The 27,557-nt window shown below is 39.0% G+C and overlaps 1 protein-coding gene across 3 annotated transcripts in view; it reads right to left on the bottom strand.

The window, feature by feature from the left end:
• Nucleotides 1-2,179: 2,179 nt before the first annotated feature.
• Nucleotides 2,180-27,557, bottom strand: part of HP1BP3 (heterochromatin protein 1 binding protein 3) — a 37,324-nt gene continuing 11,946 nt past the window's right edge. For 2 of the 3 annotated variants that reach the window (XM_077775788.1, XM_077775790.1), the window contains 8 exons: nucleotides 26,397-26,540; nucleotides 24,522-24,602; nucleotides 23,432-23,586; nucleotides 12,281-12,371; nucleotides 7,577-7,736; nucleotides 6,152-6,263; nucleotides 4,411-4,524; nucleotides 2,180-3,983 (listed from right to left, as the gene is read on the bottom strand). In XM_077775788.1, the coding sequence (XP_077631914.1) occupies nucleotides 3,689-3,983; nucleotides 4,411-4,524; nucleotides 6,152-6,263; nucleotides 7,577-7,736; nucleotides 12,281-12,371; nucleotides 23,432-23,586; nucleotides 24,522-24,602; nucleotides 26,397-26,540 (1,152 nt within the window). In that variant the 3' untranslated portion in view covers nucleotides 2,180-3,688. Of the gene's footprint in view, nucleotides 3,984-4,410; nucleotides 4,525-6,151; nucleotides 6,264-7,576; nucleotides 7,830-12,280; nucleotides 12,372-23,431; nucleotides 23,587-24,521; nucleotides 24,603-26,396; nucleotides 26,541-27,557 lie in introns of those variants that run through there. The other variant, XM_077775791.1, reaches the window with a different exon arrangement.

Here is a 27,557-nt window from a genome sequence, read left to right as displayed (position 1 = left end):
CATCTCTCCTGGCTTCTAAGCACAGTCCGTCAAGCAGTTCCTAAGCCAAGAGCTCCCACAGTCCGGGCTCTTTAGCTTCAGCTCCGCAGAACTGAGTGACCATCTGTTCTACCCAGAAAATACAAAACGAACTGCATGCTGGGAAGTAACGTCAATCAGAACCTCTAGGGGAAGAGCTTATTAATGATCTTTTTCTAATTAAGAAGAGAATTTCCCGTCATGAACACAATTAGGATTTTTGCTTAACCCAAAGAGAAATAAACTAATATCATTTTGCAGGTTCCAAAGATGAGAAATCTCCACTACAATCCTAAACTTTTAAAGCTCTTCTTAGTTGGCTAAATACAGCAGTTCATGCATATGGCTGGCTTAAGCTCTTTCTCCCACTCTGCCACAGGATGGCAAGACTATCACAGCCTGGGCAAGAATAGGTTCTTTAAAGTAGGTACAAAAAAATAGGTTAGCAAACCTAAACTAGGGCTGACAAACTTTTTTAAGAAGAATGATGGAAAGAATGTTAAAGGTACTGGCACATTACCTAGTTCCTGCTTTCAGGTAATTTTCTGGTTAATTATACCCGATAGACATGATTAAAACATAATTTGTTTTCTAAGCTTTATAATGGATCAGACTTCCTTTTAATTAAGACCATGTGGATGATTATAATCTGTATTGAATGCTTTTATTCTAACACCAAGAAAAGGTGTCATTTTTTTTTTTTTTTTTGCAACAGAAGCTCTCCTTTCCCAGGTAGGTTAAGAAGCTGACAATCTCTCTCCCAGTACTTTCAGAGATCCATTTATCAAAGGTAGTTTGTAGGTGGTTGAAGAGTTTGTGAGGGACGCCTGGGGGGCTCAGTCGGTTAAGCGTCCGACTTCGGCTCAGGTCATGATCTCATGGTTCGTGGGTTCCAGCCCCGCGTCGGGCTCTGTGCTGACAGCTCAGAGCCTGGAGCCTGTTTCGGATTCTGTGTCTCCCTCTCTCTCTGACCCTCCCCTGCTCATGTTCTCTCTCTCTCTCTCAGAAAGAAATAAAACATAAAAAAAAGTATGTGAAACACTATAACTGAGCTCGTAAGTCACCAGCAGAGAGTCCTGAGGCCACTGATCCATGCAGAATTACCTCTGGAGTTCGCGGTTTTTCCTTCTGTAACATGGAAGTAAAATTTATGTATTCTACTCCTTTAGAATGCCTGGAAGGGAGGAAAAACCAAACATTTCTTTATCTCAACAGAAGTAAGGTGCCTGTCCGTCTCTGATAACAGGGGTTTTCTCTGAAGATGGAGCGGCCCTCTTGTCATCTCCCTTTACAAGATGCTGAAGCAAGGACAGTTTTGTCCTTACCTGAACTTTGTCATGACGTGACCAAGTTATGACATTGCTCACTACGGAATGGCAGAGTGGGAAAGGACCCCCAATGATCTCATAAACTTCTTACCCTAAATTGGAGCACCTGCTGGACAATATAACCACCAGGTGACTATTCAAAGTATCTTTTTAAAAGTGGGATCATAAAACAAAGAAACCAACCCAAATCCTCCAACTTTTGATTCCAGAAGAGTAGTGAATTCTTAGCACAGGTCTAAGAAATTAAGAATTATTACCTGCCAAATAGCATAAGAGAAATTAGAAATACTTTCTAAGATCAGGTCTATAGGGTGTATCAACCCTTTTGTAGGACTGTATTTTTTTTTTCCTAGTCTAAGGACATAGCTGAACATTAGCAATCTACAATCTTGAAAACAAGGACCTCAATAAAATGCAAAATGATTTTTTTAAACCTCTTATTCATTAAGTAATCAGGTTCAATATATCTAGAAACATCATTTACCATCCAGATGAAGAATTCAAAAGCAAATTAACTGGAGTTTGTATTTAAAAAGGAAAACAGAGGGGCACCTGGGTGGCTCAGTCGCTTAAGCATCGGACTTCAGCTCAGGTCATGACCTCATGGTTCGAGCCCCACCTTGTGCACTGACAGATTGGAGCCTGGAGCCTGCTTCAGATTCTGTGTCTCCCTCTCTCTCTCTCAATGATAAACATTAAAAAAATTAAAATGAATAAATAAAAAGGAAAATGGACAGCAGCTATTCCAAGGAGTAGAAAAGACTCAGCTGAATGCAACACTTAGCTACTTTTAAGGGTATACTAGAAGCTTTTAAATATAAGCTACAGTTCAGCAGCTTTAAAATTTCATGTTTATTCATATTTTTCAAAATATATGTACATAAAAAAAGGAAGATTTACAACAGGAAAGATTGCCTTACATGCAACACAAATTCCAATGAGTTCATGATGGGATCCACACATGATTATGGATCTACTTTCAAGCCGATCTTCTCAAGTCCATTTCCAGCCACACTCTAGGCTGCAGATGGGATCCCAGGAGACAACGCAAGTGGAATGAAGGAAACAAACGTCTTTTGCTTCTGGCAGCGCTCAAGGGGCCAGAAGGTGTACACCAAAAAGTTTAAGACAATTAAAATGTCAAGTGCCACAGGGAGGATAAATGATAACCGGAAATCAGTATTTCTCAAGTAGAAAGCTAGTACTATTTAACACAACTTCACAATACGAAAACAAATACAAATGAGAAAGGGTTAGGTAGTCGGGCTTCATTTGCTTTTTTTTCTTTATGTAAATATCTCAAAAAAGGAAGCCACTTGCTTGATATCAAAAGTGCTGTGGAAAGAAAGGAGGGGAGAAAAACCCACAGATGAATCCGGAATTTAGTTTATTTTAGCAAATTGTATGTTTTTCCACTTAATATTTCTATATTAGTAATGATGTGACTCTCCCAACATTTCCTTATAAAAAAGGCAAACAGGAAATGACAACTCATGCTCCAAATATTAAAAAATATATTTAAACATTTGACCAAGATTTTATATGTTTTGGTTTTTGGTAACACAGGTGACACCAGAAATCACAAATTCAATATATTCCTCTATTTCCTCTTCAGTCAAAAACCAAGTGGTGGAGGGAATTTGTGCTTGTGGTGGAGGGAAGCAATGCCCTGGGCCAGCGAAAAACACCTGGAAATTGGCCAATGTGGAAAGTGGCCCAAAGGAGTCATAGGTCTGCAGAATCTAATGAAGTCATGACTTTTTTGGCTTACTCTCAAAGCTAAGATGTCTCTGTGTTTTTATCGTTGGAGAGAAAGGGTTAGTGGAGTGGTTTTATAAATAAGATTAATTATTATAGCTAAAACTGAAGTCTCCAGGCAGAAGGCTTTCAATTCAGTCAGTGCTATATATACTGCCTTTTTTTTTTCACTTCCAGCACCTGACCAGCATCCTATTCTTGATGTTTTCTACAAATATAAAAATCTTTGCAAGTGTTTACATAAAGCTGGAAGAAAGAAAGAAAAAAAAAAACAAGGCCAAAGCTGACCATAAAAAAAGAGGGTTGGGGTAGAGGGAGAAAAAATGGCAAGTATAGGTCATACAGTTCAGGAAAATCCAGAGTTATCACAGAAATTAAAATGACTGCGGGAAGGGGCAGGCACCAAGAACAGCACCTAAAGCTAACAAATGCCTAAATTGGTTTATTTATATTGCCTCCCCACAAAGTTCATAGGGAAGGAAAAAAATGTAATTTTAAAAGCATCAAAACTAAAACAAATGCACACTGACCTTAGAAAATAAGATTCTGAATTTTATCATGATACCCTTTTATCCCTATAAAATTTACTTTTTTGCTTTGAAAGATTTCTTCATGTTGGCTTTGCCCTTGCTGGGCAATTTCACTTCCTTTCTCACACTGGCTGCAGGCTTTTTTGAAGAGCCACCACTAGGTTTCTTGATGACTGAGGATGAGGGTCTGGCTTTCTTGGCAGGAGTTTTGGCCTTAGGAGGGGCTTTCTTAGACAGGGGCCTAGCTTTCCCTCGCTGGGCAGCTGGGACTTTGGGAGCAGGCTTCGACCCTCTCTGCTTCATAGGTGCGGCCTTCACGGATGACTTGGCTGGGGTTTTCTTCTGCAACCTGTGAGAACAAAGAGCAAAGGTGACCACTTAGTACTCAAGAGATTCACTTTGCCAGGACGACCAGATACTTTGCCAAAAAAGACACACGGTAGATAGAAGTCACCTATGTAAAGGATAGGAATGTGGTTATTTTTTTTTTAACTAGAGTCTTAACTAAAATTGCATAAAAATTCAAACACTTCATGGAAGTCTGTACATAATATATGATGTCTTTTCTACAAAAATATGCGATTATTTTTCTTTGAATATTACCAACAAACTACGGATACACATAAAGATTTGACCAAACAGTAAATTACACATATTCACAGTGCTTCCTAAGTTCGAAGCCCCTGAATTTCCAATAAGACAAATTCAAATGTTACACAAAGAGCTTTCTGAGAGGGATCCTGAGCTGTTAAGAAAGGTTTCCCACACATCCATACCTTCTCTTAGGTGGTGGCTCTTCATCATCAGAGTCTTCTTCTGAAGAGTCATCCTCATCTTCATCCTCATCTCTTGAATCATCTAGCTCTTTCTTTGGAAATAGAACTCCTGGGCTATTTAAAGGAAAAAAGAAAAGAAAAATTAGGTAAAATTATGTAAAAGAGAAGTCCCATATAGGACATTCAGGACAAGGGAAAAAAGTGAACCTAGATGCTCTTTCCTGGACAGTCCACTTCTTCCTGGCCTCCCCAAATGCGATGTTACAAGTATCAGGTTACAGTTTAACCTTTTTTGAACACACACTCAGTTATAATAAATCTATAAAAGTCCAGAACCATACCTCATTCCCTTCCTCCTGCCATTTAAAAAAACTGATTCCTTTTCATCTGTTTTTATATTTTACGTTAAAATTTTTTTTTAATGTTTATTCATTTTTGAGAGAGAGACAGAATGCAAGCAGGGGAGGGGCAGAGAGAAAGAGAGACACAGAATCCAAAGCAGGCTTCAGGCTCTGAGATGTCAGCACAGAGCCCGACGTGAGGCTTGAACCCAGGAACCATGAGATCATGACCTGAAGTCAGAAGCTCAACTGAGGGAGCCACCCAAGCACCCCTTTTAATCTTTTGAGAGAGAGAGAGAGAGAGAGAGAGAGAGAGCAATGTATGTGAAGGAGGGAGGGGCAAAGGCATAGGGAGGGAGAGAATCTTAGGCAAGCTCCACACCCAGTGCAGAGTCCCAACATGGGGCTTGATTTCATGACTGTGATATCAAGGCATGCACCAAAATCAAGAGTCAGATGCTTAACTCACTAAGCCACCCAGATGCCCCAATAAAATGGATTCTTAATCATTTACTTAGTAGGCAATTAATTATTACGTGTGTTTAGCACTGTATCAGTCACTGAATAAACAGCAGTGACTGTGGTCTGTCTACAAGGTAGCAAACAGTTTGCACAGCAGGTGTACTTTTTTTTTTTTTTTTTGGCTTCATGATACTGGCAAAAGTCCTCAGAATATTATAAAGGCTGAATCTCCTCAAAGTTTTAGAGAAATTCGGCAAGGATTTTCTGATTTTATTTGCCCTTACTGATAGAAATATTGATTCCATTGATTAATAAGTCCCTAAATTATAACATTTTATGTACATGACTTTAAGAAATTTAGTATTTGAAAAATTCAAATAATATGCAGTCAGCCAAGTAACTCAGGCTTGTGCACAAGGTACAATATAAGACATACACTATACTCTTGCTAATGTAGGGCTTTAGTGGTACATGTCATGGCACTTTACTAGAAATCAGAGTATAAGAAGGCATGGTGTGCATGGGTGCACAGAGCAGTGCTTGGCCCCTAGAAGTGCTCAATACAGTTTTTGGTTTGTTGCATAAATAAAGTATAGATAAAAGAGGTTTTCAAGGAAACAACCCTGTCTCTATAGTATGGAGAAGGCAGATTAGGATTACTGGAAGCAGCCAATGCTCTCCCTCCTTGAGTGACGGTCAGTGAAAACACACATAATCCTCTAATAATCTTGTCATTATCATTTACTTAATAAAGAATGAACATAAAAATAAGTGGCCAATGATCTCCAAGAATTCAATGCTTGATTTTAAGGAACGGATGGCTAAAAAGATCTAGAAGGACAGCCAAGATTCCCCTGTTGTAACACGAAAAGTGTTTGCTCTAAAACAATTTTAAATTTATAATGACCAACACTTCACATTATGGGCTAGCTGCTTACCTGGGGTAATAGGGAAAACAGAGCTGGAAGGTGCCACTGAACCCTTTGCCAGAGATCTGTTCCATCCACCCATTCTTTTCACATTTCTGCAGAGTCTTCTTCAACAAATGCACTGAACAAAAAAATCCAGAAAAGAAGAAAGTGATTCAGTTTTATAATTCCCTCAACCACAATCACTTACGCATCAATTTATGTGTTGTCAGACAGCAGGTGACATGTGCTAAGTGAATTCTTTGTGGTCAAAGGGATTACTAATTCACTTAACAATTAAGTGCCCATAAATTTGAAAAGAGTTAAATTGTCATGGCAAGAGACTGAGACTTTAGAGGCCATTAAGTCAAGTTCCTCATTTCAAAGAAAGCACAACAGAAGCAGAGTGGTGAGTGACCTGCCCTACAGTGGCACAAAAATGATTAACAGACAACCTAAAACTAACCCTCTCATTTCCAGTCATTCAAACATCTACTGCATACCTATATGTACTAAGAAATCATTCAGGAGAATATCTATAAAGAACAAAACCAAGGGCACCTGACGGATGGCTCAACTGGTTGAGCATCCAACCCTTGATTTTGGCTCAGGTCATGATCTTATGGCCTGTGAGTTTGAGCCCCCCATCGGGCTCTGAAGACTGTGGGGCTCTGCGCTGTCCACAGAGCCTGCTTGGGATTCTCTCTCCACTCCTCTGCCCCTCCCCTGCACATGGGTGTATGCACATGCTCTCTCAAAGATAAATGAACGTTAAAAAAGAAAAGCATTCCTCCAGAAGATTAAAAAATTCATACTGCGTAGGTTAAAAGTCAATATTCAGACTTCAAAATTACTTTTAATTAAAAGAATACAGCCCAGTTTGCGTTTTGAAACTTATTTTCCATATTCCCTACCCTATACCGCTATGCCTATTCTAGTAGTTCACTGAGAAAATATACAGCCTCATTAATCTGTATGACAGTGCTGATAAGGCCACGCTGTTAATCTCAAATCACCACCTGAGAGGGTAAATATACTTTACTGAAAAAAGTATTTTCTGTTATAGGGCTTAAGGCAACAAGAAATAAAGTAAGTAGTATTTTAAAACACTGGCTTGGCTTCAAAGGGAAATTAGGTGTTTTGGTAAACATTCAGAAAGGCACTGTACTTAAGAGGTATTCTGAACCAAGAGATTTATCTAAATTACAATATCAAGAAATACAAGAAAAATCTTTATAGCAAACTAAAATCAAATACTGATCTTTAGTGGACATTTTAATTTAAGGATAAGCCTTGATTACGTGTTTTTCTTTTTCTAAATAATAAATTTGTAGAGTTGCTGTTCCCTCTTGGTTTTCAGTCAGTAGTTAAGGCTTTGTAATGGCACGATCTCCAGAACTGTTCACAAGACAATCCCTGCGACCCCAGTTAAATGCACACAGCTCGGAGTCTTACTTTGATAGTTAGAATTGGTCCCTGGGTGGTTCTCCAGGACATACTTCTTCAGAGCAGTGGTGGAGCAGGTCTTCGGCTCATTCATGGCAGCGATGGCAGACAAGATTGCATATTCCATCAGGCTTCCACCAAGCAGGGGCTTCTCCCCTGATTTCTTCAGCTGTTTTCCAAGGAGGAAGAGAAAAGCATCAAGACAACACTCTCCCAAAGCAGGTCAAGACAAGACTCCTCTGCACCAGGTGGGTCGGAGTTCCTGCATTAGCACAGATATGTTTTACAATAAATTGTCAGGTTAGGGACTTTCTATTCCCGCTCATCAGGTATTAAATCTAACTAAGGAGTCCCAACCCTCCTATGGGTATTTTCTCTTTCCATTAACCCCTCCATCCAACCTCACACAGCAACAGCTACCCTAACTCAGAGTGACAGCTGTACCCCAATAAGCAGGTTAACTTGTTGTGCCCTAATAATTAAGACACTTTTGAGAATACTTCCTTTGTCTCAATCTGAAAAATGGAGGAGTTATAAAAATAATAAATAACCTTTCTAATCCTGTAAGGAAAATAGCAAAGGAAAAGTTTTAATATTTAGGATATTATACAACAGAAAATTAACATATTCTAAGGAGAAAAGGATGGGGAACAAAGATCAGCACCAACAAGCAAAAAGAGTAAAAGGACAAACTCCGGTATAAGAATCTAAAACAGAGATTCTCAAAGAGTGGTCCACAAACCCATTGGGGTTCCTGGGACTCTTTCAGAGGATCTGCAAGGTCAAAACTATTTTCATAATAATACTAAGGTGTGATTTGCCTTTTTCACTGTGGTGACATTTGCACTGATGGTGGAAAAGCAATGGTGGGTAAAACTGCTGCTGCCTTACCATAAATCAAGGCAGAGACACAAAAATGTACCAGTAGTTACTGTATTCTTTACTGCTATGTACTTGTCTAAAAAAAGAAAAAAAGCCAATTTCACTTAAGAAAGCCCTTGATGAAGTAGTAAAAACTATTAAGTCTCAACTGCAGTGCATGTCTTTTTGTTATTTTATGGGATGAAATGGGAGGAACACATTAAACATGTCAACTATATATGGATATACGACGGCAGTCTCAAGGAGAAGCACCCCTGTGACGGAGCTGTAAGCTGAACTAGCTTCATTTTTCATGGGACACCCCTTCTTACTTGAAGGAATGACTAACAGATAAACTGTGGTTATTTATTATTTAGACTTGGGCATCTGATAGACATTTTCTTGAAAATGTATTAAATGAGCCTCTCCCTTCAAGGAAAACTAACAGTGTTTGTTGCCAAGCATAAAATGCAACTTTTTAAGAAAAAACTTAAATCATGGGACATTGATATATACCACGGTGTGCTTAATAATTTCCTAGTACTTAAATATTGTTCTAATAAGATTGATGGGGAATATTACTGTTACTTTTGTTACTGTTTGATGAAATGTGATAACATTTTAATTATCTGCATAATTCATTGAACCACTATTTTCCAAATGGCCATGTGTTAAAACTATGCATGGTTAAAAGATCCGCTCAAAGTTCAAGACAGACACAAAGACTTTAAGGTAACAGAGTACAAGAGGTTCATACATATAGTTTTAGGTTCCATATGGCAACTAACCTTTATGGAATAACCACGGAATCAATTAATGTAATATACCATATTAACAGAATAAAGGACAGAGATCACATGGTCATCTCAAGAAACCCAGAAAAATCATGTAGCAAACCCAAAAGCCATTCATAATGAAAACACCTAAGAAACTAGTAACTGAGGAAACTTTTCTCAACCCGGTAACAGGCATCCATGAATGACCTACAGCTAACTTAACGGTCGAAGACCTGATGTCCCCCCTCATTAAGGGGAACACGACAAGGAGGCCTGCGCCCAGCACTGTACTGGAGCTTTGATCTAGTACAATTAGGCAAGAAAAAGCAAAACAAAATATCCAAATGAGAAAGGCAGAAGCAAAATGGACTTTATCTGCAAATGACCTAACTGTGTATGTAGAAAATTCTAGGGAATCCACAAAAATCCTAAGGAACTTACAGAAAAAACTCCTAGAACCAGTAAATGGGTTCAGCAAGGCTGCCGGATAGAAGATCAACAGACAAATCAACTGTATTTCTATGTGTCAGCAATGAACATATTTCTTGAAATATTTCTTGACCATATTTCTTGAAAATATTTCCATTTACCATAACGTGGAAAAGAATAAAATACTTAAGAATAAACTTAAATGTAAGACCTATATGCCGAAAACTACAAAATGCTGCTGAGAGAAGCTAAGGATCTAAATAAACAAAGAGATAGTCAGTGTTCATGAACTGGAAAACTCAATGTTATAAAAACAGTGATTCTTCCCAAATTGATGTATAGCTTCAATGCAATCTCTACCAAAATCCTAGCTGACTTTTTTGTGAAAAATGATGAATGGATCTTCAAATTCATAGGGAAATACACAATACTAAGAATAGTCAAAACAATATTCTTTAAAAATTACATTTTTTAACATTTTCCAATTTGAAAACTTGCTGCAAAATTTTCAAAGCTATAGTCATCAAGACTGTGATCCTGGCGGGGCACCTGAATGGCTTAGTCGGTTAAGCGTCNGTGATCCTGGCATAAGAATTCGTACATGGATCAATGGAGAAAAATCAAGAGTCCAGAAATAAATCCTTAACATTTATGTTTTTTTCTTTTTTCTTTTAAATAAAGATGTCAAGGTAATTCAGTGGGGAACAGATAGTCTTTTAAATAAAAAGTGTTACAGGACGCCTGGGTGGCTCAGTCAGTTAAGCATCCGGCTTTGTCCTAGGTCTTGATCTTGTCTTTTCTGGGTTTGAGCCCTGCACTTGGCTCTGTGCTGACAGCTCAGAGCCTGGAGCCTGTTTTGGATTCTCTCTCTCTCTCTCTCTCTCTTTCTTTCTCTGTCTTTCCCCTGCTCATTCTCTCTCAGAAATAAACAAACATTAAAAAAATATTTTTAAATAAATTAATAAATAAAAAGTATTAGGACAATTAGATATCTACATGCAAGAACAAACTTATAGCCTTACCTCACACCATAAAACTCAAAATGGACAGAGCCTAAAAGTATTTAAAAACTCTTAAAAATAATGTAAGAGTGAATCTTGTGATCTAAGTTAGGCAATGATTTCCTGGATATGCCAACAGCACAAGCAATTTTAAAAAATGATAAACTAGACTTCATCAAAATTAAATACCTTTGCACTTCAAAAGATACCATCAAGAAAGTGAAAGCACAGGCCACAGATTAGGAGAAAATGTTTGCAAATCATGTATCTAGTGAGGAGCCCGAATCTAGTCACACAACTTTTAGACTCCATAATAAGACAAATAACTCAAATTTAAAAACAGGTAAAGAATTTAAATCCACATTTCACCAGAAAAGATAAACAAATGTCCATTAAGCACAAGAAAAGATGGTCAATGTCCGCAATCATGAGAGAAATGCCAACCAAAACCATAACAAAATAGCATTCTGTGACTACCAGTATGGCGAGGATTTTAACAAGATAATAACAAGTGCTTGCAAGGATGTGGAGAAACTGGAACCCTTATACTTTGCTGGTGGGAATGTAAAATGATGTAGCCATTCTGGCAGTTTCTTACAACATAAATTGACCATAGCGTCCAGCTTGTTGTCTAGCAAGTCAACACTACTAGTTATATATCCATGTGAAATAAAAATGTTTTATTTGCACAAAGATTTGGATGCAAAGGTTCATAGGCAATATTAATTGTAAGAGTAAAGAGTGGAAATAACCCAACGTTCATCAACTCGTGAATAAATAAACAGAACGTGTTAGATGCATAATGGAATACTATTTGGCAATAAAAAGGAATGAAAGCACTGATTAATGCTGCAACATGGATAAAATTCAAAAAAGATTATGCTACGTGAAAAAAGCCAGGCACAAAAGACCGCAGAGTGTATGACTCCACCTACGTGACACGTGTAGAAAAGGGAAATCTATACAAAAACAAAGTGGACGAGTAGGCTGGCTACAGATTAGAATGGGGAGAGACTGCAAATGGGCACAAGAGATCTTTCTCTGTGATGGAATGTTCTAAAACTGGATTGTAGTGATGGTTATACAACTCTGTAAACTTACTAAAAATCACTGATTAATAAATTGTAACTTAAAATGAGTATATTTTACGGTACATAAGTCATACCTCAATAAAGCTACTTAAAAAATTACCATTTGTTGAGTTTTGGTATAGTATCAAAGAATAATACCTACAATTATTTGAAGATTATCTTAAAATACTCCATACTTTTCGAACTGTGAGGTGAATTTTCTTCAAAGATGGAACCCCAAATATGTTGAAATATCTGTTAAGACAGATCCCAGCTGTCTTCTCTTAAGCAAGACATTAAAGACTTGCAAATTTTTAATGAACAGTAAATTTTCCAAAAATATATTTTTTCACAAAAAAAGTGTTATTACACTAACATAAAATGTTTTCTTAAAAAATGAATAAATGTTTAAAATTTTCCTCAGTTTTAATCTCTAATATGGTAAGTATTGACAGGTATAACCCCCATAAAAATAACCTCCTGGGGTCCTCAAAGAATTTTTAGAGTATAAATTGGTCCTGAAACCAAAACTTTTGAGAGCCACTTCTCTACAACCAAGCCTTTTTGGCCTCTAACCTGGAATGTCCCAGAAGCACCTTTGCCAGTTATTTGTTCTAACTGGCCTCTCTCTACTGCTCTCTGCAGAGCATTCTTCAACAGCTGAGGCCTGCAGAGAAAACAAATAAAAAACATAGTGATAAACATCAATGAAGGAAAGATGTGAAGAAACAAATCCAGGGTTTTCCCCTGCACTAAAGTTCCGATTCCTATTATATGTAGTAGTTTGTTAAAATGGACAATGATAAATAACATTTTGTCTCCCTTAACAAGTGGCATTCTTTTTTCAAGCAAAGCAGTTAGGTCATTATCCAGGGACATAAACCATGTCCCATACAGAACCAATTTCCAAACCTCCAGGGCACTCCAAACACCTTCCACTTATTCTACCACCACAACCGAACTGTGTAATCAAGCAAAGCATGAGTATGTTTAAAGTCTCACCCAACTCTGGAATTCTTGGAGGAAAAAATTTCTAAATAACTGTATTTTAAAAAGTATGTAACACATTAACAAAAAACAACAAGTCATTTTTTATAAACCCATGACTGGAGTTAGCCTAATATAATTCCCTGGGAAAGAAAATAGGCTGTTCTTAACATAGTGTCTGTCTGAAGAGGGTTACAGTTTAAAAGAAACAAAACACAAACAAACGACACTAGGTCATCAAAACCAAATGGCAGGAAAGTAATTAAGTAAGAGGGGTGCCTGGCTGGCTAAGTTGGTGGAGTATGTAACTCTTGATCTTGGGGCTGTGAGTTCTAGCCCTATGCAAGGTGGGGATTACCTCAAAATAAAATCTTCTGGGTAGCTCAGTCAGTTGAGCATCTGACTCTTGTTTCAGCTCAGGTCATGATCTCACAATTTGTGAGTTTGAACCGCACATTAGGCTCTGCACTGACAGTTCTGAGCCTGCTTGAGATTCTCTCTCTCCCTTGCTCTTTGCCTCTACCCCACTTGCTTTCTCTCTCTCAAAATAAATCAACTTAAAAAAAAATCTTAGGGCACCTGGGTGGCTCAGTTGGTTAAGTGGCCGACTTCGGCTCAGGTCATGATCTTGTGGTTTGTGAGTTCGAGCCCCACGTCGGGCTCTGTGCTGACAGCTCAGAGCCTGGAGCCTGCTTCAGATTCTGTGTCTTTCTCTCTCTCTGCCCCTCTCCTGCTCACACTCTGTCTGTCTCTCAAAAATAAATAAACGTTAAAAAATTTTTTTAAAACGCTTAAAAAAAACCCAAAACACATAGGAACAAGTGCAAGATTGTCCTGTTAAGGAGTAGTCAGTCTCAGAGGTGGGGGTGGGGACTTTGGGTGCAGGGACAAACCAATCAAGTTGACTTCGGGCTTAAAAAAAGGACTGTGGTATGGAACAAGACAGTCAAATGGAAACCTCTACATTCAGGTCAACAACAGGACATCTGAAGAAAGGGTGGATCGTAAACTCAAAGTCTGGTGGTGTGTTCTGTCTTAATTCTCAAGAATTACTAGAATAGCACCCAATAAACAGAATCTGAGGTGAGTCGCTTGAAACTGGTTAGTTGTTACATTGACCAACAGAGATCAGTAGGGCAGCCTGCTAAGAGACAGAGTAACGAAGCCAAACTATCATTTGAGGTGCTTCACTGAACTTTGAGATTTTTCTTTGGAGAAGAAATTTAAAATTTTGATCTAACCACTAAGCATTACAGGTTGAGCTGACACTAGAGTTTATATGACATCTGTATGCTTAGTGAGGAAGAATAGAGGGGATGCCATAATCTAACAGGATGCTAAAGAGTAGAAACTAGCTTATCAAATCTTGTACATCCCTGACACTCCAAATGAAGAAACTCTCAATTAAAGAAAAATCACAATGAAAATATCTCTAAGCCAGTATATTCCATTTAGGATGAATATGATTTACGCCACAACCCAAAACACACACATATCCACACACACACGTGAAGTCCCTCATCCCACAAACATTTACTGAGTATTTATTATAGTTATACAGGAATAAACACATAGGTCTGGTCACTAAACTCCAGGAACTTAAGAGATGATGAACATATAATAATCACTGTAAAGGATGAGAAGGATCACTGTTGAAGTACACATACAGAGCTTTGGGAACATAACTGAGGGAGTGACTTAATTGTCAAACACGTTTCCCATTAGTTGCTCTATAAGGCACTCTGCTTGAAGACTGATTTCCAACGGGGGCAGAGGTCACAAAGTGAAACACTGACACTCCAATAAGAAGAATCGTCTTAACTGACATTCAGATGCTCCAAGAGAGAAAACTGGTTCCCTTCCTAACATTTCTGTTTCCTCAGAAACCTTTATGCCAGCATATACTTTGTCTGGGCTTTTACAAGTCACAGAATTCTGTCACTCATTCCTCTATCTTCTAGTAAAACCGTACTTGCATACCAGCTGCTTCAAAACTTCTCAGACTGCCCCATTCTTTGATCACTGCCATAACCTTAGTACAAGCCACCATGCCCTCCCTTCTGGGCACTGTGCTGCTGTCTGTCTTCAAAATGCAAACCACAGCCAGGTCAACACACCTACAAAAGCCACCGTTATGGTGTTAATCAGCTGATCAGGTGTCAGGTCCTAATGCCTCAACCCGGCTTTAAAGTCTCTCGTGACTTGATCCTACTCGTGTTAGTCCAGATACAGTCAGACCCAGGCTCCTTTTAGTTCCAAAAAAAGAATGCCAGCTCCTGTCTCTGAAATTTTCTCATGAAGCTCCTTGAAGAATGTCACTCTAGGGACACCTGGGTGGTTCAGTCGGTTAAGCATCCGACTTTGGCTCAGGTCACAATCTCACGGTTTGTGGGTTTGAGTCACGCATCGGGCTCTGTGCTGACAGCTGAGAGCCTGGAGCTGCTTCGGATTCTGTGTCTCCCTCCCTCTCTCTGCCCCTCCCCCACTTGTGTTTTCCCTCTCAAAGAATAAACACTAAAAATATTAAGAATGCCACTCTACCATACATCTACATACTATACTCTTCTAGACCTAATCATGCCCCATCTCTTGAACTTACTGTTAACTTCCAGGCACGGCTCCCTGTTCTGAAAAATTCTATAGTCTATATCACACCATTTGGTACTCACTATAATACCAAGTGCTGTTCGAAATATTTTATATGTGTGGAATAAACCAGAGAACACAACAAACCCAAGTAATAGGTATTATTATTGCCCATATTTTACAGAGAAAAGTTGAGTGACACAAAAAAGTCAAGTCATCTTTCCAAGTTAGGCAGGGGAAGAACCAGTTACAAATTTGGGCAGTCTGATTCCAGATTCTACATTCTTACTCACTATGCAATGCCTGCACTTTCCAATATAAGACAACCCAGAACAGTGGAAAAAACAAGAAGTATGATACTGAAAAACTGGGGGCGCCTGGGTGGCTAAGTCGGTTGGGCGTCTGACTTCAATTTAGGTCATGATCTCAAAGCTCATTAGTTCAAGCCCCACTTTGAGCTCTCCACTCTCAGTGCAAAGCCCACTTCAGATGCTGTCTCCTTTTCTCTCTCCCCTGACCACACACACATTTCACTCCCTCAAAAATAAAAATTAAAAAAAAATTAAAAAAAAAGAAATTCTGGCTTTACCAGTGAAAAGCCAGGTAACTGAGTAAGATTTTTATCAGCAAAATTGAGGTAGGAATACACACACACACACACATATTTTTAATGTTTATTTTTGAGAGACAGAGAGACAGGACGCAAACAGGGGAGGAGCAGACACAGAATTGGAAGCAGGCTCCAGGCTCTGAGCTGTAAGCACAGAACCAACATGGGGCTTGAACCCATGAACCATGGATTATGACTTGAGCTGAAGTCGGACACTCAACTGACTGAGCCAACCAGGCGCCCCTATGTATTTTTACATCTATTTTGAGAATTATGGAAAACAATGTACAAAAGTGTTTTATAAAGCCCTATACAAATTCAAGGGACTTTTTATTATTATAACATGTTTGGGTTTTTAAGTTTAATTATTGTAAGAAAGAGAGAGGGAGAACACGAGCAGGAGAGGAGCAGAGAGAGGGAGGGAGAAAGAATCCCAAGGCTCCGCGTTGTCAGTGTGGAGCCCAATGTGGGGCTGAAACTCAAGAGACGTGAGATCATAGCCTGAGCAAAACCAAGAGTTGGACGCTTAGCCAACGGAGCCACCCAGGCGCCCCAACAAGTTTTGTTTTTAGTTAGATAATCAGACCAGTTTAGTCTGAAGCAGGTAATTGTTGATTGCCATGTTATTCAACTGTGGAGAAAGTTGGTCTATGCTGAGACATATACAAATGAAAGCCATGTGCAGAGAGGGTCAGAAGTAAGGGATGAAGAACAAAAAAGCAACTGGTAGCAGCAAGGATTCTGAATTGCAAGCATATAAATAAGAGCATTCCACTGGTCTGTTAGAAATGCATAAATGGGGGGTGCCTGGGTGGCTCAGTCGGCTGAGCGTCCGACTTCAGCTCAGGTCATGATCTCATGGTTTGTGGGTTTGAGCCCCGCATTGGGCTCTGTGCTGACAGCTCGGAACCTGGAGCCTGTTTCAGATTCTGTGTTTCCCTCTCTATGACCCTCCCCTGCTCACGCGGTCTCTCTCTCAGAAATAAATAAAACATTAAAGAAATTTTTTTTTAAATGCATAAATGTAATTAAGAAGATCACAAGACACTTGAAATTACTCAGAGTTGAAAATGTTAAGAATCTATGGGGTCACCAAAGAAATTAAAAAGTTCAGAGATATGTAAAGGACATACAACTGAATTGTGGGCTATGTTCTTATACTGGTGTGGGAAGACAGAGAGAAAAAAAAAAAAAGAGTATGATGAAGTTACACCACACACAATGATTTCTAATGCCATGTGACAGAACTACCCTTGAAAGTTCCTAAAGGTATCTTAGAGTGACCTCAAAAGTCTCTATGTAAATCCAACATACCCACTTTTTAATTCAGAATTGCAAAAAATCACTGCTATCAAAATACAGGAGACAACTTGCATGTTATATAAAAAATACTGGGATGCTTGAGTAGCTCAGTTGGATAAGCATCTGATTCTTGATCTCTGCTCAGGTCATGATTTCAAGGTGCAAGAGATCGAGCCCTGTGTCATCAGGCTGACTGCACAGAGCCTGCATGGGACTCTTTCTCTCCACACCTCCCCCACTTATGCTCACGTTCACTCTCCCTCTCTCTAAAATAAGTAAAAATTAAAAAAAAAAATTTTTTTTTAAATTTCTAGGAGAGAGAGAGAGAGAGACAGCGTGAGCAGGGGAGGGTCAGAGTGAGAGGGAGTCACAGACTGAAACAGGCTCCAGGCTCTGAGCTGGCAGTCAGCACAGAGCCTGACGCGGGGCTCGAACCCACAAACCGCGAGATCATGACCTAAGCGAAAGTCGGACGCTTAATCGACTAAGCCACCCAGGCGCCCCTAAAATAAGTAAAAATTTAAGAAATACTGTTAGGGCACCTGGGTGGCTCAGTCAGTTGAGTGTGCAACTCTTGATTTTGGCTCGGTCCAAATTTCACAAGTTTGTGAGATGGAGACCACATCAGGCTCCACACTGGGCATGAAGCCTGCTTACGATTCTCTCTCTTCCTCTAGGTCCTTCCACTGCTCGTGCATGTGTGCACACATTGTCTCAAAAAACAAAAAAACACCTATCTTTGAAATCAGAATCCTATTTAGCATGGTGTAATGCTCATACCATGAGAATCATGTTGGAACAGAGGCTAATAATATTAACATTAGTTGAGCACTTACTATGTACCAAGCACTGTTCTAAGTGCTTAACACGTACTAAGAGATGTACGCCATGTAACAACCTTATTGACACGTTGTGTATCAATTAGGGAACTGGGACACAAAGAGGGAACTGACTCAAGGATACAAAGCTAGAAAATGTCAGAATGAGGATTTAAACTCAAGCGGTCTGGTTCCAAAGTCTGCTTTTCACCACAAGCTCTAGAGCCTTTAGTATATGGGAGTAGAAACGCGTGCCTCATCGTGCACACTCTGGGACACACGCTCTTTGTGGAGTGGCCAGGTGAAATGCCTATATGCCTTCAATCACTCATTCAACTAATATTTATGGAGCATCTACCGTGTGCTAGGGCTTAGAGGAAACGGATGTGAACAAAATAGATAAAAATCCTGGCCAGGGCACCTGAGCGGCTCAGTCAGTTAAGTGTCCGCCTTCGGCCCAGGTCATAATCTCACAGTGTGAGTTCGAGCCCAGCATCAGGCTCTGTGCTGACAGCTCAGTGCCAGGAGTCTGCTTAAGATTCTGTGTCTCCCTCTCTCTCTGCCCCTCCCCTGTGCACGCTGTCTCTCAAAAATAAACACCAAAAAAGAAATTGTTTTTTTTAAGTCCTGGCCTTCAGGATTCTGACATTTTAATGGAGTAGACAGGTGCAGGGGCACCTGGATGGCTCAGCTGGTTAAGCAGGTGACTCTTGATTTCAGCTCACAGTTGATGAGCTCAAGCCCCACATCGGGCTTTGCACTGACAGTGTGGAGCCTGTTTGGGATTCTCTTTCTCTGCTCCTCTCTCTCAAAAATAACAAAAAAAAAAAAAAAAAAGACCAAGCAGATGCACTATGTGTTAGAATGTGATTAGTGCTACAGAAAAAAGTAAGGCACAGAAGTAGAATTCTGAATGCTGGGAGAGGAGGGAAAGATTGCAAATGTAATTTAGGTGGCTCCATCAACCAAATACAGCGTACGGACCATGTACGGACACTGGCTGGAACAAACCAGCTATAAAAAGTCATTTTGGGGGCGCCCACGTGGCTCAGTTGGTTGAGCGTCCAACTCTTGGTTTTGGCTCAGGTCATGATCTCACAGTTCATGGGATCAAGCCCCTCGTTGCGCTCTGCACTGACAGCATGGGGCCTGCTTGGAATTCTCTTTCCTTCCTCTCTCTCTGCCACTCCCCTGCTCTCTCTCTAAAATAAATAAACTTTAAAAAGTCATTTTGGAGACAAATGAGGACATGTGACCACGGACTGTGTATTGGATAATGCTTAGGACTTATTTTGTTGGAAATAATGTTAGTAGAACGGTTACGTTCTCTCTACGTTTTTGTGTATGTTTGAAAGCTTCCAAAATAAAATGATTACAAAAAAGGAAGGCAGTCAAGGCACTCTAATGATGACATTACAGTAAAAACCTGAGAGAAGTGAAGGAGTGAGCAAAGTAGATTATGGGGAAAACCATCCAGGCAAAGGGAACAGCAAGAATAAGACTGTGAGGCCAGCTAAGGGAGGGAAAAGCAGTAGGAGATCAGGTCAGAGACACAATGGAAGTATACTGTCTTATATACCATTTTAGAGACACTGGCTTTACCTGTAAGGGGGCTGGGAAGCCACAGGAAGGTTTGAGTAACAAGGTGTTATGATCTAACTTACATTTTTACAAGTCTCACCCTCACTGGTAAGTTAAGAACAGACTGAAGGAGAGGGAGCATGAAAGAAGTTAGAGAGTCATTGCTCTAAAGTGACTGAGATGGTGGTGGCTTGGAAGAGAGTAGGAACAGTGGAGGTAATGGGAAGAGGTCTGTTTATGGATATATCCTAACATCAAAGGCAAAGTAACTGCTTACAGGTTAGATAATTAGAAGTGTGGGATAAATAGAAAGGACCAGCACAAAACCAATGGTTTTGGCTTCAGCAACTAAAAAGATGATGTTGGCCATTAATCGAGATGGAGAAGATATAGAAAACACAGAGCCTTTTGGGGAGGAATCAGTAGTTTAGTTTTGGACATATTAAGTTAGAAACACAAGCTGTGACAGCAAACAGACATCTGTCTACGTGAATATGGAGTTAGGAAGGAGGTATGGGCTAGATTTACATATATGTAAATTTAGTTGTGTAAAGCTTTGTGAGTGAAAAGAACTGCCAATTGAGTGTGGATAGGAAAGATAAGAGGGGCACCTGACCAGCTGGGTCAGAAGAGCATGAGACTCTTGATCTCAGAGTTGTGAGTTTGAACCTCATATTGCGTGTGGTCTAAAAAAACAAAACAAAACCCAAAAAACAAAAACAACTTTAAAAAAAGAGAAAGTTAACTAATTTGGGTTTAAATTAAAAGACTGGGGAAAAACATTAAAAAAAAACAACCACATTTTTTGGGGCACCTGGGTGGCTCAGTCGGTTAAGCATCTGACTTCAGTTCAGGTCATGATCTCATGGTTTAAGTTTGAGCCCCACATCAGGTGAGCTCAAGCCCTACTCTGAGGGAGGCTGAGCCCCGCTTAAGGTGAGCCCTGCTTCTCTCTCTCCCTCTCTCTCTGCCCCTTGCTCACCTGTGCACTCCGCCCACCCCCCTTCTCAATAAATAAATAAAAGTATGGCTAAATTGTCACGTTAACTGTATGTATGACAGGACTCCACGACAGAGGTAGAGAAAAATCAATAGTTTTAGAAAAGGGAAAAAGAAAAAAAAGTTACTGTTAATAAGTTCATAGGAAAAGGTTTTCAAGTTCGTTACCATTTATGGATTGATAACCCATCTGTTACCAAGCAAAATTTGTTTCAACATAAGATTAGAAAGGTTCATGAAGATGAGACATAGAACAAAGTTACACTGCTATCAACAACTGTCTCCTGTGAGTACAGTAGAAAGGTAAGGAAAGAAAAAAGCTGGGATAAGATATGGTCTCCAGTCACCAGAGAGTAAAGAGAGATAAAAGTGAAATGTGTTTCCATATTTAAATGCACTTCTAGCTCACGGCTGTATATGTGGGTCATACTCAGGGCAGAAAAAGCATGAAAAAATCAGGACATTAATTTCAAACTCTGTGCTCCTATGATTATTCCCTTTTCTTTTGCACTATTTCACTGACTCTTTAACTGAACACTCAGACGACCACTAAGTGCTTTTCTGAAAATGTAGCTTCTGGGCTAAGGCCTCAGAAATTCTTTTTTTTTTTAATGTTTTATTTATTTCTAGGAGAGAGAGAGAGAGAGAGACAGCGTGAGCCGGGGAGGGTCAGAGAGAGAGGGGAGTCACAGACCGAAACAGGCTCCAGGCTCCGAGCTGGCAGTCAGCACAGAGCCCGACGCGGGGCTCGAACCCACGAACCGCGAGATCATGACCTAAGCGAAAGTCGGACGCTTAATCGACTAAGCCACCCAGGCGCCCCAGCCTCAGCAATTCTAATTGCGTGCCTCAGTAATGCAAGTAAATACTGTTACTGAACACTATCAGGACAATATGCATTCAATATAAAAATCATCCATAAAAATGACTGGATTAAAGACAATTTTCCAAAAGTCATCCATCATAACAAAGATCTCATATAAACATACTCAAAACACAAACAAATTACAAATTTAAACAAAGTAATATACCTGCATAAATCCACACATTAGCACATGTGACAGTCTCAATGACCAGTGTAGATATTTTTAAATGGCAAATTTTTAGAATTGAATTACTACCAAAAATTCTCCCAGAATTTTATACTAATGAGCACCTGGGTGGCTCAGTCAGTTAAGTGTCCGACTTCAGCTCAAGTCATGGTCTCTTCAGCTCAGGTCATGGTCTCACAGTTTGTGGGTTCAAGCAGTGCAGAGCCTGCTTGGGATTCTCTCTCCCCCTCACTTGCACTTTCTATCTCAAAACAAAAAAACAAAAAACCCTAAAAAAAACAAACCATACCAATCACCCCATACCCATTAAGGATGGCTAATGTTAAAAACAAACAAACGGGCGCCTAGGTGTAGGTGGCTCAGTCAATTAAGTGTCAGATTCTTGGTTTCAGCTCAACTCATGATCTTCCAGTTTTGTGAGTTTGAGCCCTGCATCAGGCTCTGCACAGAAGATTCTCCCTCTCCCCCCATCTGCCCCTCCGCACTCGCTCTGTCTCTCAAAATAAATGAAAAACCTTAAACAAATACAGGATGGTGACGATATGGAGAAATTAGAAACCTTGTGTACCGTTGGTGGGAAAGTAAAATGATATGGCCACTGTAGAAAACAGTATGGCAGTTTCTCAAAAAGCTAAAAACTAGGAATTATCCTATCATGTAGCAACTCTACTTCTGGGTATACAGCCCCAAAGAACTGAAAGCAGAATTTGAAAGAGATATTGGTACATCAGTGTTCATAGCAGCATTATTCACAATAGCCAAAATGTGAAACCCAAGTGTTCACTAACAGAAGAATGAACGAACAAAATGTAGTACATACAGTAAAAGAGTACTATTCAGCCTTAAAAAGGAAGGAAATTCTAGCATGCGACAATAAGGATGAATGCTGAGGACATTATGCTAATGAAATAAGCCAGTCACAAAAAGATACAGACTAGATGACTCCACTTGTATAAGGTTCTTATAGTCAAAATCAGACACACAGAAGGTAGAATGGTGGTGGCTGGGGGGAAGGGAAAGGGATTTGTTTAACATTAAAAAAAATTTTTTTTAAATAATGAGAGCTGAGAGGACATTGAGTTTAATGCTGAATGTTCTAGCAGCTGACATGGTGAAAAGAACTATTCTACCAAGGTCTCCTAAGAGTTAACATGTAGGCTTTTTTCAAAAAGAAGCTACGGTGGAGATAGGAAAAAGAAAATATAGTGAGACAAAAAATAAAACCCAGGGGCATCTGGGTGGCTCAGTTGGTTAAGCATCCAACTCTTGATTTTGGCTCAGGGCATCATCTCAGTTTGTTGAGTTCGAGCCCCTTGTCAGGCTCTGTGCTGACAGTATGGCGTCTACTTGGGATTCTCTGTTCCTTCCCGGCCTGTGATCGTGCTCTCTCTCAAACTAAATCGACCTTAAAAAATAAAATAAAATACAAATAAATAAAACCCACAAAAAAAAGGCTTTATCCTTAGCTCAGCTAAATGTTATCCTTCTGGAATATTTACTTTCTCCTTTCTCACGGAAAAGAGCTAGGCACAGGCATCTGTGCTTAATTTCTTTTTAAAAATTTTTTAAATGTTTTATTTATTTCTGAGAGAGGGAGAGATAGCGTGAGCTGGGGAGGGTCAGAGAGAGAGGGAGACACAGAATCTGAAACAGGCTCCAGGCTGTGAGCTGGCTGTCAGCACAGAGCCGGACACAGGGCTCAAACCCCTGAGCCGAAGTCGGATGCTTAACCGACTGAGCCTCCCAGGCGCCCCGGCATCTGTGCTTTAAAGTCCAGAACAACAGCTCATACCTGATATCCACTCTAAGTTTAGGGTAATACTGAGACACATATTTCCTGATGAGACTGTAGGAAGCTTCTTTAGGCTCACAAAGGCGAGTAAAGGCCAACGGGAGGATATCCTCCAATTTTACTTGTGGTTCTGGGTCCACTGCAGAGCTTCTATTCTGAAATACATTATCAAAAACTATCATCATTAAGGAATACACAGTTCTCTGTTCAAATGTTTCTATATTCAACTTAAGGGCTTTCCTAAATTGATTGCTAATTTAACTAACTTGTGGAAAACTATCATTTTTTTCCACAAACAAATATACTACAGGGTACAATGGCACTTGTGTGGCAACTTATTTGAGTTATGAAATTCGAATTGATAAACTATTTGTAAAAAAAAAAAAAAAAAAGAAATTCAGATTGAGAGTTAAAAATATGTGTAACAATGAAAAGAAATGGTAGACTTTACTTAAAAGCCTTAGTTTATCCTTGGCCTTCAATAACAAAGAATAAAGAAGATCATGCAGCACCAAAAAGCACCGCACCAAAGTTCATTTCAAAAGTGTTTCAAAGTTTTAGGAAAAAAGTACAAAAATCTTCAGAGATGCAAAAACACAGCTGTAGAGGAATAGTCACGATTGCAGCTGACACGGGGGAAATAATACATATTTCACTTTACTATTGTATACTCTCCATAAATGAAACTGTGTGTCTTAAGGAGAAAAAGCGTTAACATTTACCAAAAAAAAGAAAGGAAGGGGCAAAACTGGCCCTGAGTATAGTTTTGGGGTCTAATATTGGGTAAAAATGTACTCATATATGCCCCTTTTCATTTAACATATATTTCACTAAAAGAAGTCTAATTCATACAGTTGCCCATAATTCCACATATGGCAGTATAGTGCACGGGCTCTGGGGTGAGAGTGCTTGGATTTACACCGTTTCTACTCACCAGTTGGACGATAATGAGCAAATTACTTACAACCTCTCCAGGCCTTAATAGTAAGGCTATACTTTGCATAGTGCCTGGCACACAGTGGGCACTCAATAAATGTCATTTTAGTAGATGTAGTTTTAGAGTGCTCAAACTGTGGTATAGACTTCTTACCTTTCTGTTTCTGGATTTCTGAGGCGTTTTTCTTGATTTTTGGACCACAATAAAACTCCCAGAAGCACCTTTTCCTTTTACCTACAATAAATTAACTTTAGTTGTAACCAATATTTTTATTTTAAATTATCCTGGTATTTATAACTTTATATGAGACTAAGCAAAGTACAGGGCACGGTGATACAAGAAATAATGTAAAATGCCGTTCAACTCTTCAGAGGAAAAAGAACAATGGATGAATCAAGGTTTGGGACTGAATCCCATTTATGGTATCATCTAGCCATTCAATACTGGACAATCCCATAAAGCCTCTGAGTTTTTGTTCTCTCACCTACAAACCTGGGGAAGAATGCTGTGATATCAGGTTAACAGTCTATAAGCTATCCACCCTGCAAAAAAGTACCATGAAAGAAGGGACAATCTTTTGGGGAAAATGAGAAAGTCTCTATCTTGAAAGGAAGACTGCTCCCTGGCAAAAGTTTACGGACTGCTGATCTCAAACTACAGTGCTTCGCAGACCACCCATTAGCGATTATTACTGCACCTGGGAATGGTTATCTAATTCATTCTTAGCTGCTGCATATGACAGTATGTGTAAGTTTCCACAGTTTACAAAAAACTTTCATAGAACTTTAAAGCTGATTCACACTAACCAGACTCCTCCACACCTGAGCTTAATTTATGCTACTATGAACGCAGCAATCAAGCTGAAATGCTTTCAGCCTATAAAGTGCTGTTTAAGTATCAAAATGAGGGTCAGCCTATGAGGCAAGAATAGGTCATAAACTATATTTCGTAAAGAAAAACACGAAGCCAGCTCATAAAATTATGCTGACGTACACTATGATAGAGGACAGATTTTTGGTTCTAATTACACTGGTTAGATAATACCTTTTAATCAGTGACTATTTCAAAAGCTACATAAACATCAGTTATACAACATTTTGAGAAATGTTTTGAGAAAACTGTAACATAAGCTCCACAGCAGAAATCTGCTTTACTCACTGATGGGCCCCCAAGCACCTGGCACACAGGAACAATTTGTGTTTGTGGAATGAAGTACTTGTTGAAAGTTCCTAAGCAGAATTTAAATGCCGGAATGGCACAGAATTCTGGGTTAATCAGATTGTGCAGAAAAGTATGGAAGAAAGGCAACAGGACTCTCAGGATGCAGTGAACTAGGTCCTTTGAACTATTTTTGCCACTACCATGGCACTGTGGTAATTCATCCTTCTGGACCTTTGAAGAAAATTTAAGTAAGATAAACTCCATTCCAACTTTAAATTTTTAGGATTCTAAGCAATGTTTTGATGTACTATACAAAACTACATGGATTTATGCCTGAAATCAATAGTGGTTTTAGTACTAGTCTCAATTTACTAAGGCTTCTCTAATGCTCCTAACAAGCTTTAATAATTTTAGATACTGTTAAATAAGGTGAACCTATTTACAAATTTATAACGGTAACAAGTCTAGTCATAAGGTAGGCTTTGAAACCAACAAACCCAAGATGAGAGCAATTCTTTTCTGCTGCTGCAATCAAAGGATTTCTTAACCCCACCTCTTATCTTCAGTACATGATCCCAAGTACAAGGGGCCCCCAAAGAAAATCCAATTAAAATTACAAGCAGCACTAGAAAACAATTACACTATCATATTGCTTCTGCTCTCCAGAACAGTTAACTTATCAAAGATAACCGGCACCAGTGATTCTGAAACCTAGTCTCAAATAATAAAACTAGGCCATGCTTAAGCATTTCACCATCATGTTAATTTTTTACAAAAAAAAAAAAAAAAAAGACAAAAAGCCTAAATATTATGGACTTACAGCTATTACATGTTGAAATGATCTTATCCTCAACAATTGTTTAATACCTGTTTGATGACACCTCTATTTAATTCTCTTTTTAGTGCTTGTTTAAGGAGGTAACCCCTTCTCTCCAGCTCCAGAGAAGGGTACTTACGCATAATGTATTTCCGAATAGCAACCACTGATGCGCCACTCTTCTGGAAGCATGCCTAGAAAACAGATTTATCAAACCATGCATATTACTTTATACTAGCTGTTTTTCATTAGACAGAGAATCTGACACATATGTTTTCAAAATAAACTATTTTGGAGATGAACTTGACAATGGATGATAAAAATGGCACAGAAGAATGAGTAGTATTTAAGGTAACTTCAGTTTATCATGGCTGTGGAGAAATACAGAATTGCAATATTTTTGCAACAATGATTTTGCTTTAATTCAAACCAGGCAAAGAGAAGGCACAATATGTGAATAACATTCTGTGTCAAGGAAGAACCTCTTTCCATTTTAATTCTATTCTATATTTAGAAGGCGGATCTTTAGCTTTAAAATGAAGAAAACAGAACATTTCTATTACTTGTAGGATTACAGATCTGGCTTATTTTATGGAACGAGCTTCAGCACACCAGGACCAATGTTTCTCTCTAGGCTTTGTGCACATGTCAGCAGGGAAGATAAAGATAATCTGAACAAATGGCATGAAACTGGTTTTATCAATGGCAAAATCTTAAGGAGGGTTTTGGGTAACAATGAGGGTCTTCACCTGCAATTTAAAATGCTCTTTCGTTTCCATCCAATTTATCTATATTCTATTTGATTAATACCCAAGGAAGACTTAAGTAGGTCATTAAATCATGAAGGTGACAGAATTTTTTTCAATTACTTTACATTTTGAAGCACACATAAGTGGCATCTGTTACTACTTACCTAACGGGCTAGTTCACCAATTTTGGGTTGCCCTTGTCTATAAACTGAATGGGGAACTTAATCATTCTTATTGGGAAAAAAACTTGGTTGAATTTTATTTTATATACTTCGACAATAAAGAAAAATAATTCACAGACAGATGGAGCAAAAAGACTACAGAACATAAAACAAGTTGTGAAATACGGTCCACCTATTTCAAGTAAATGTTTCTGATCTATTAAAACCTACTGAGGTTTACTCCTGATGTTAAAATACAAAGAAAGTCAAGTGGAAAAGAACCCTCTAATACTAAAATAAT

This window comes from Crocuta crocuta, unplaced genomic scaffold, assembly GCF_008692635.1.
Source record: "Crocuta crocuta isolate KB4526 unplaced genomic scaffold, BGI_CrCroc_1.0 scaffold127, whole genome shotgun sequence".
Taxonomy (NCBI): Eukaryota; Metazoa; Chordata; class Mammalia; order Carnivora; family Hyaenidae; genus Crocuta; species Crocuta crocuta.
The sequence above is the reverse complement of the archived record's forward strand: the minus strand, read 5'-3'. Positions and strand labels throughout refer to the sequence as shown.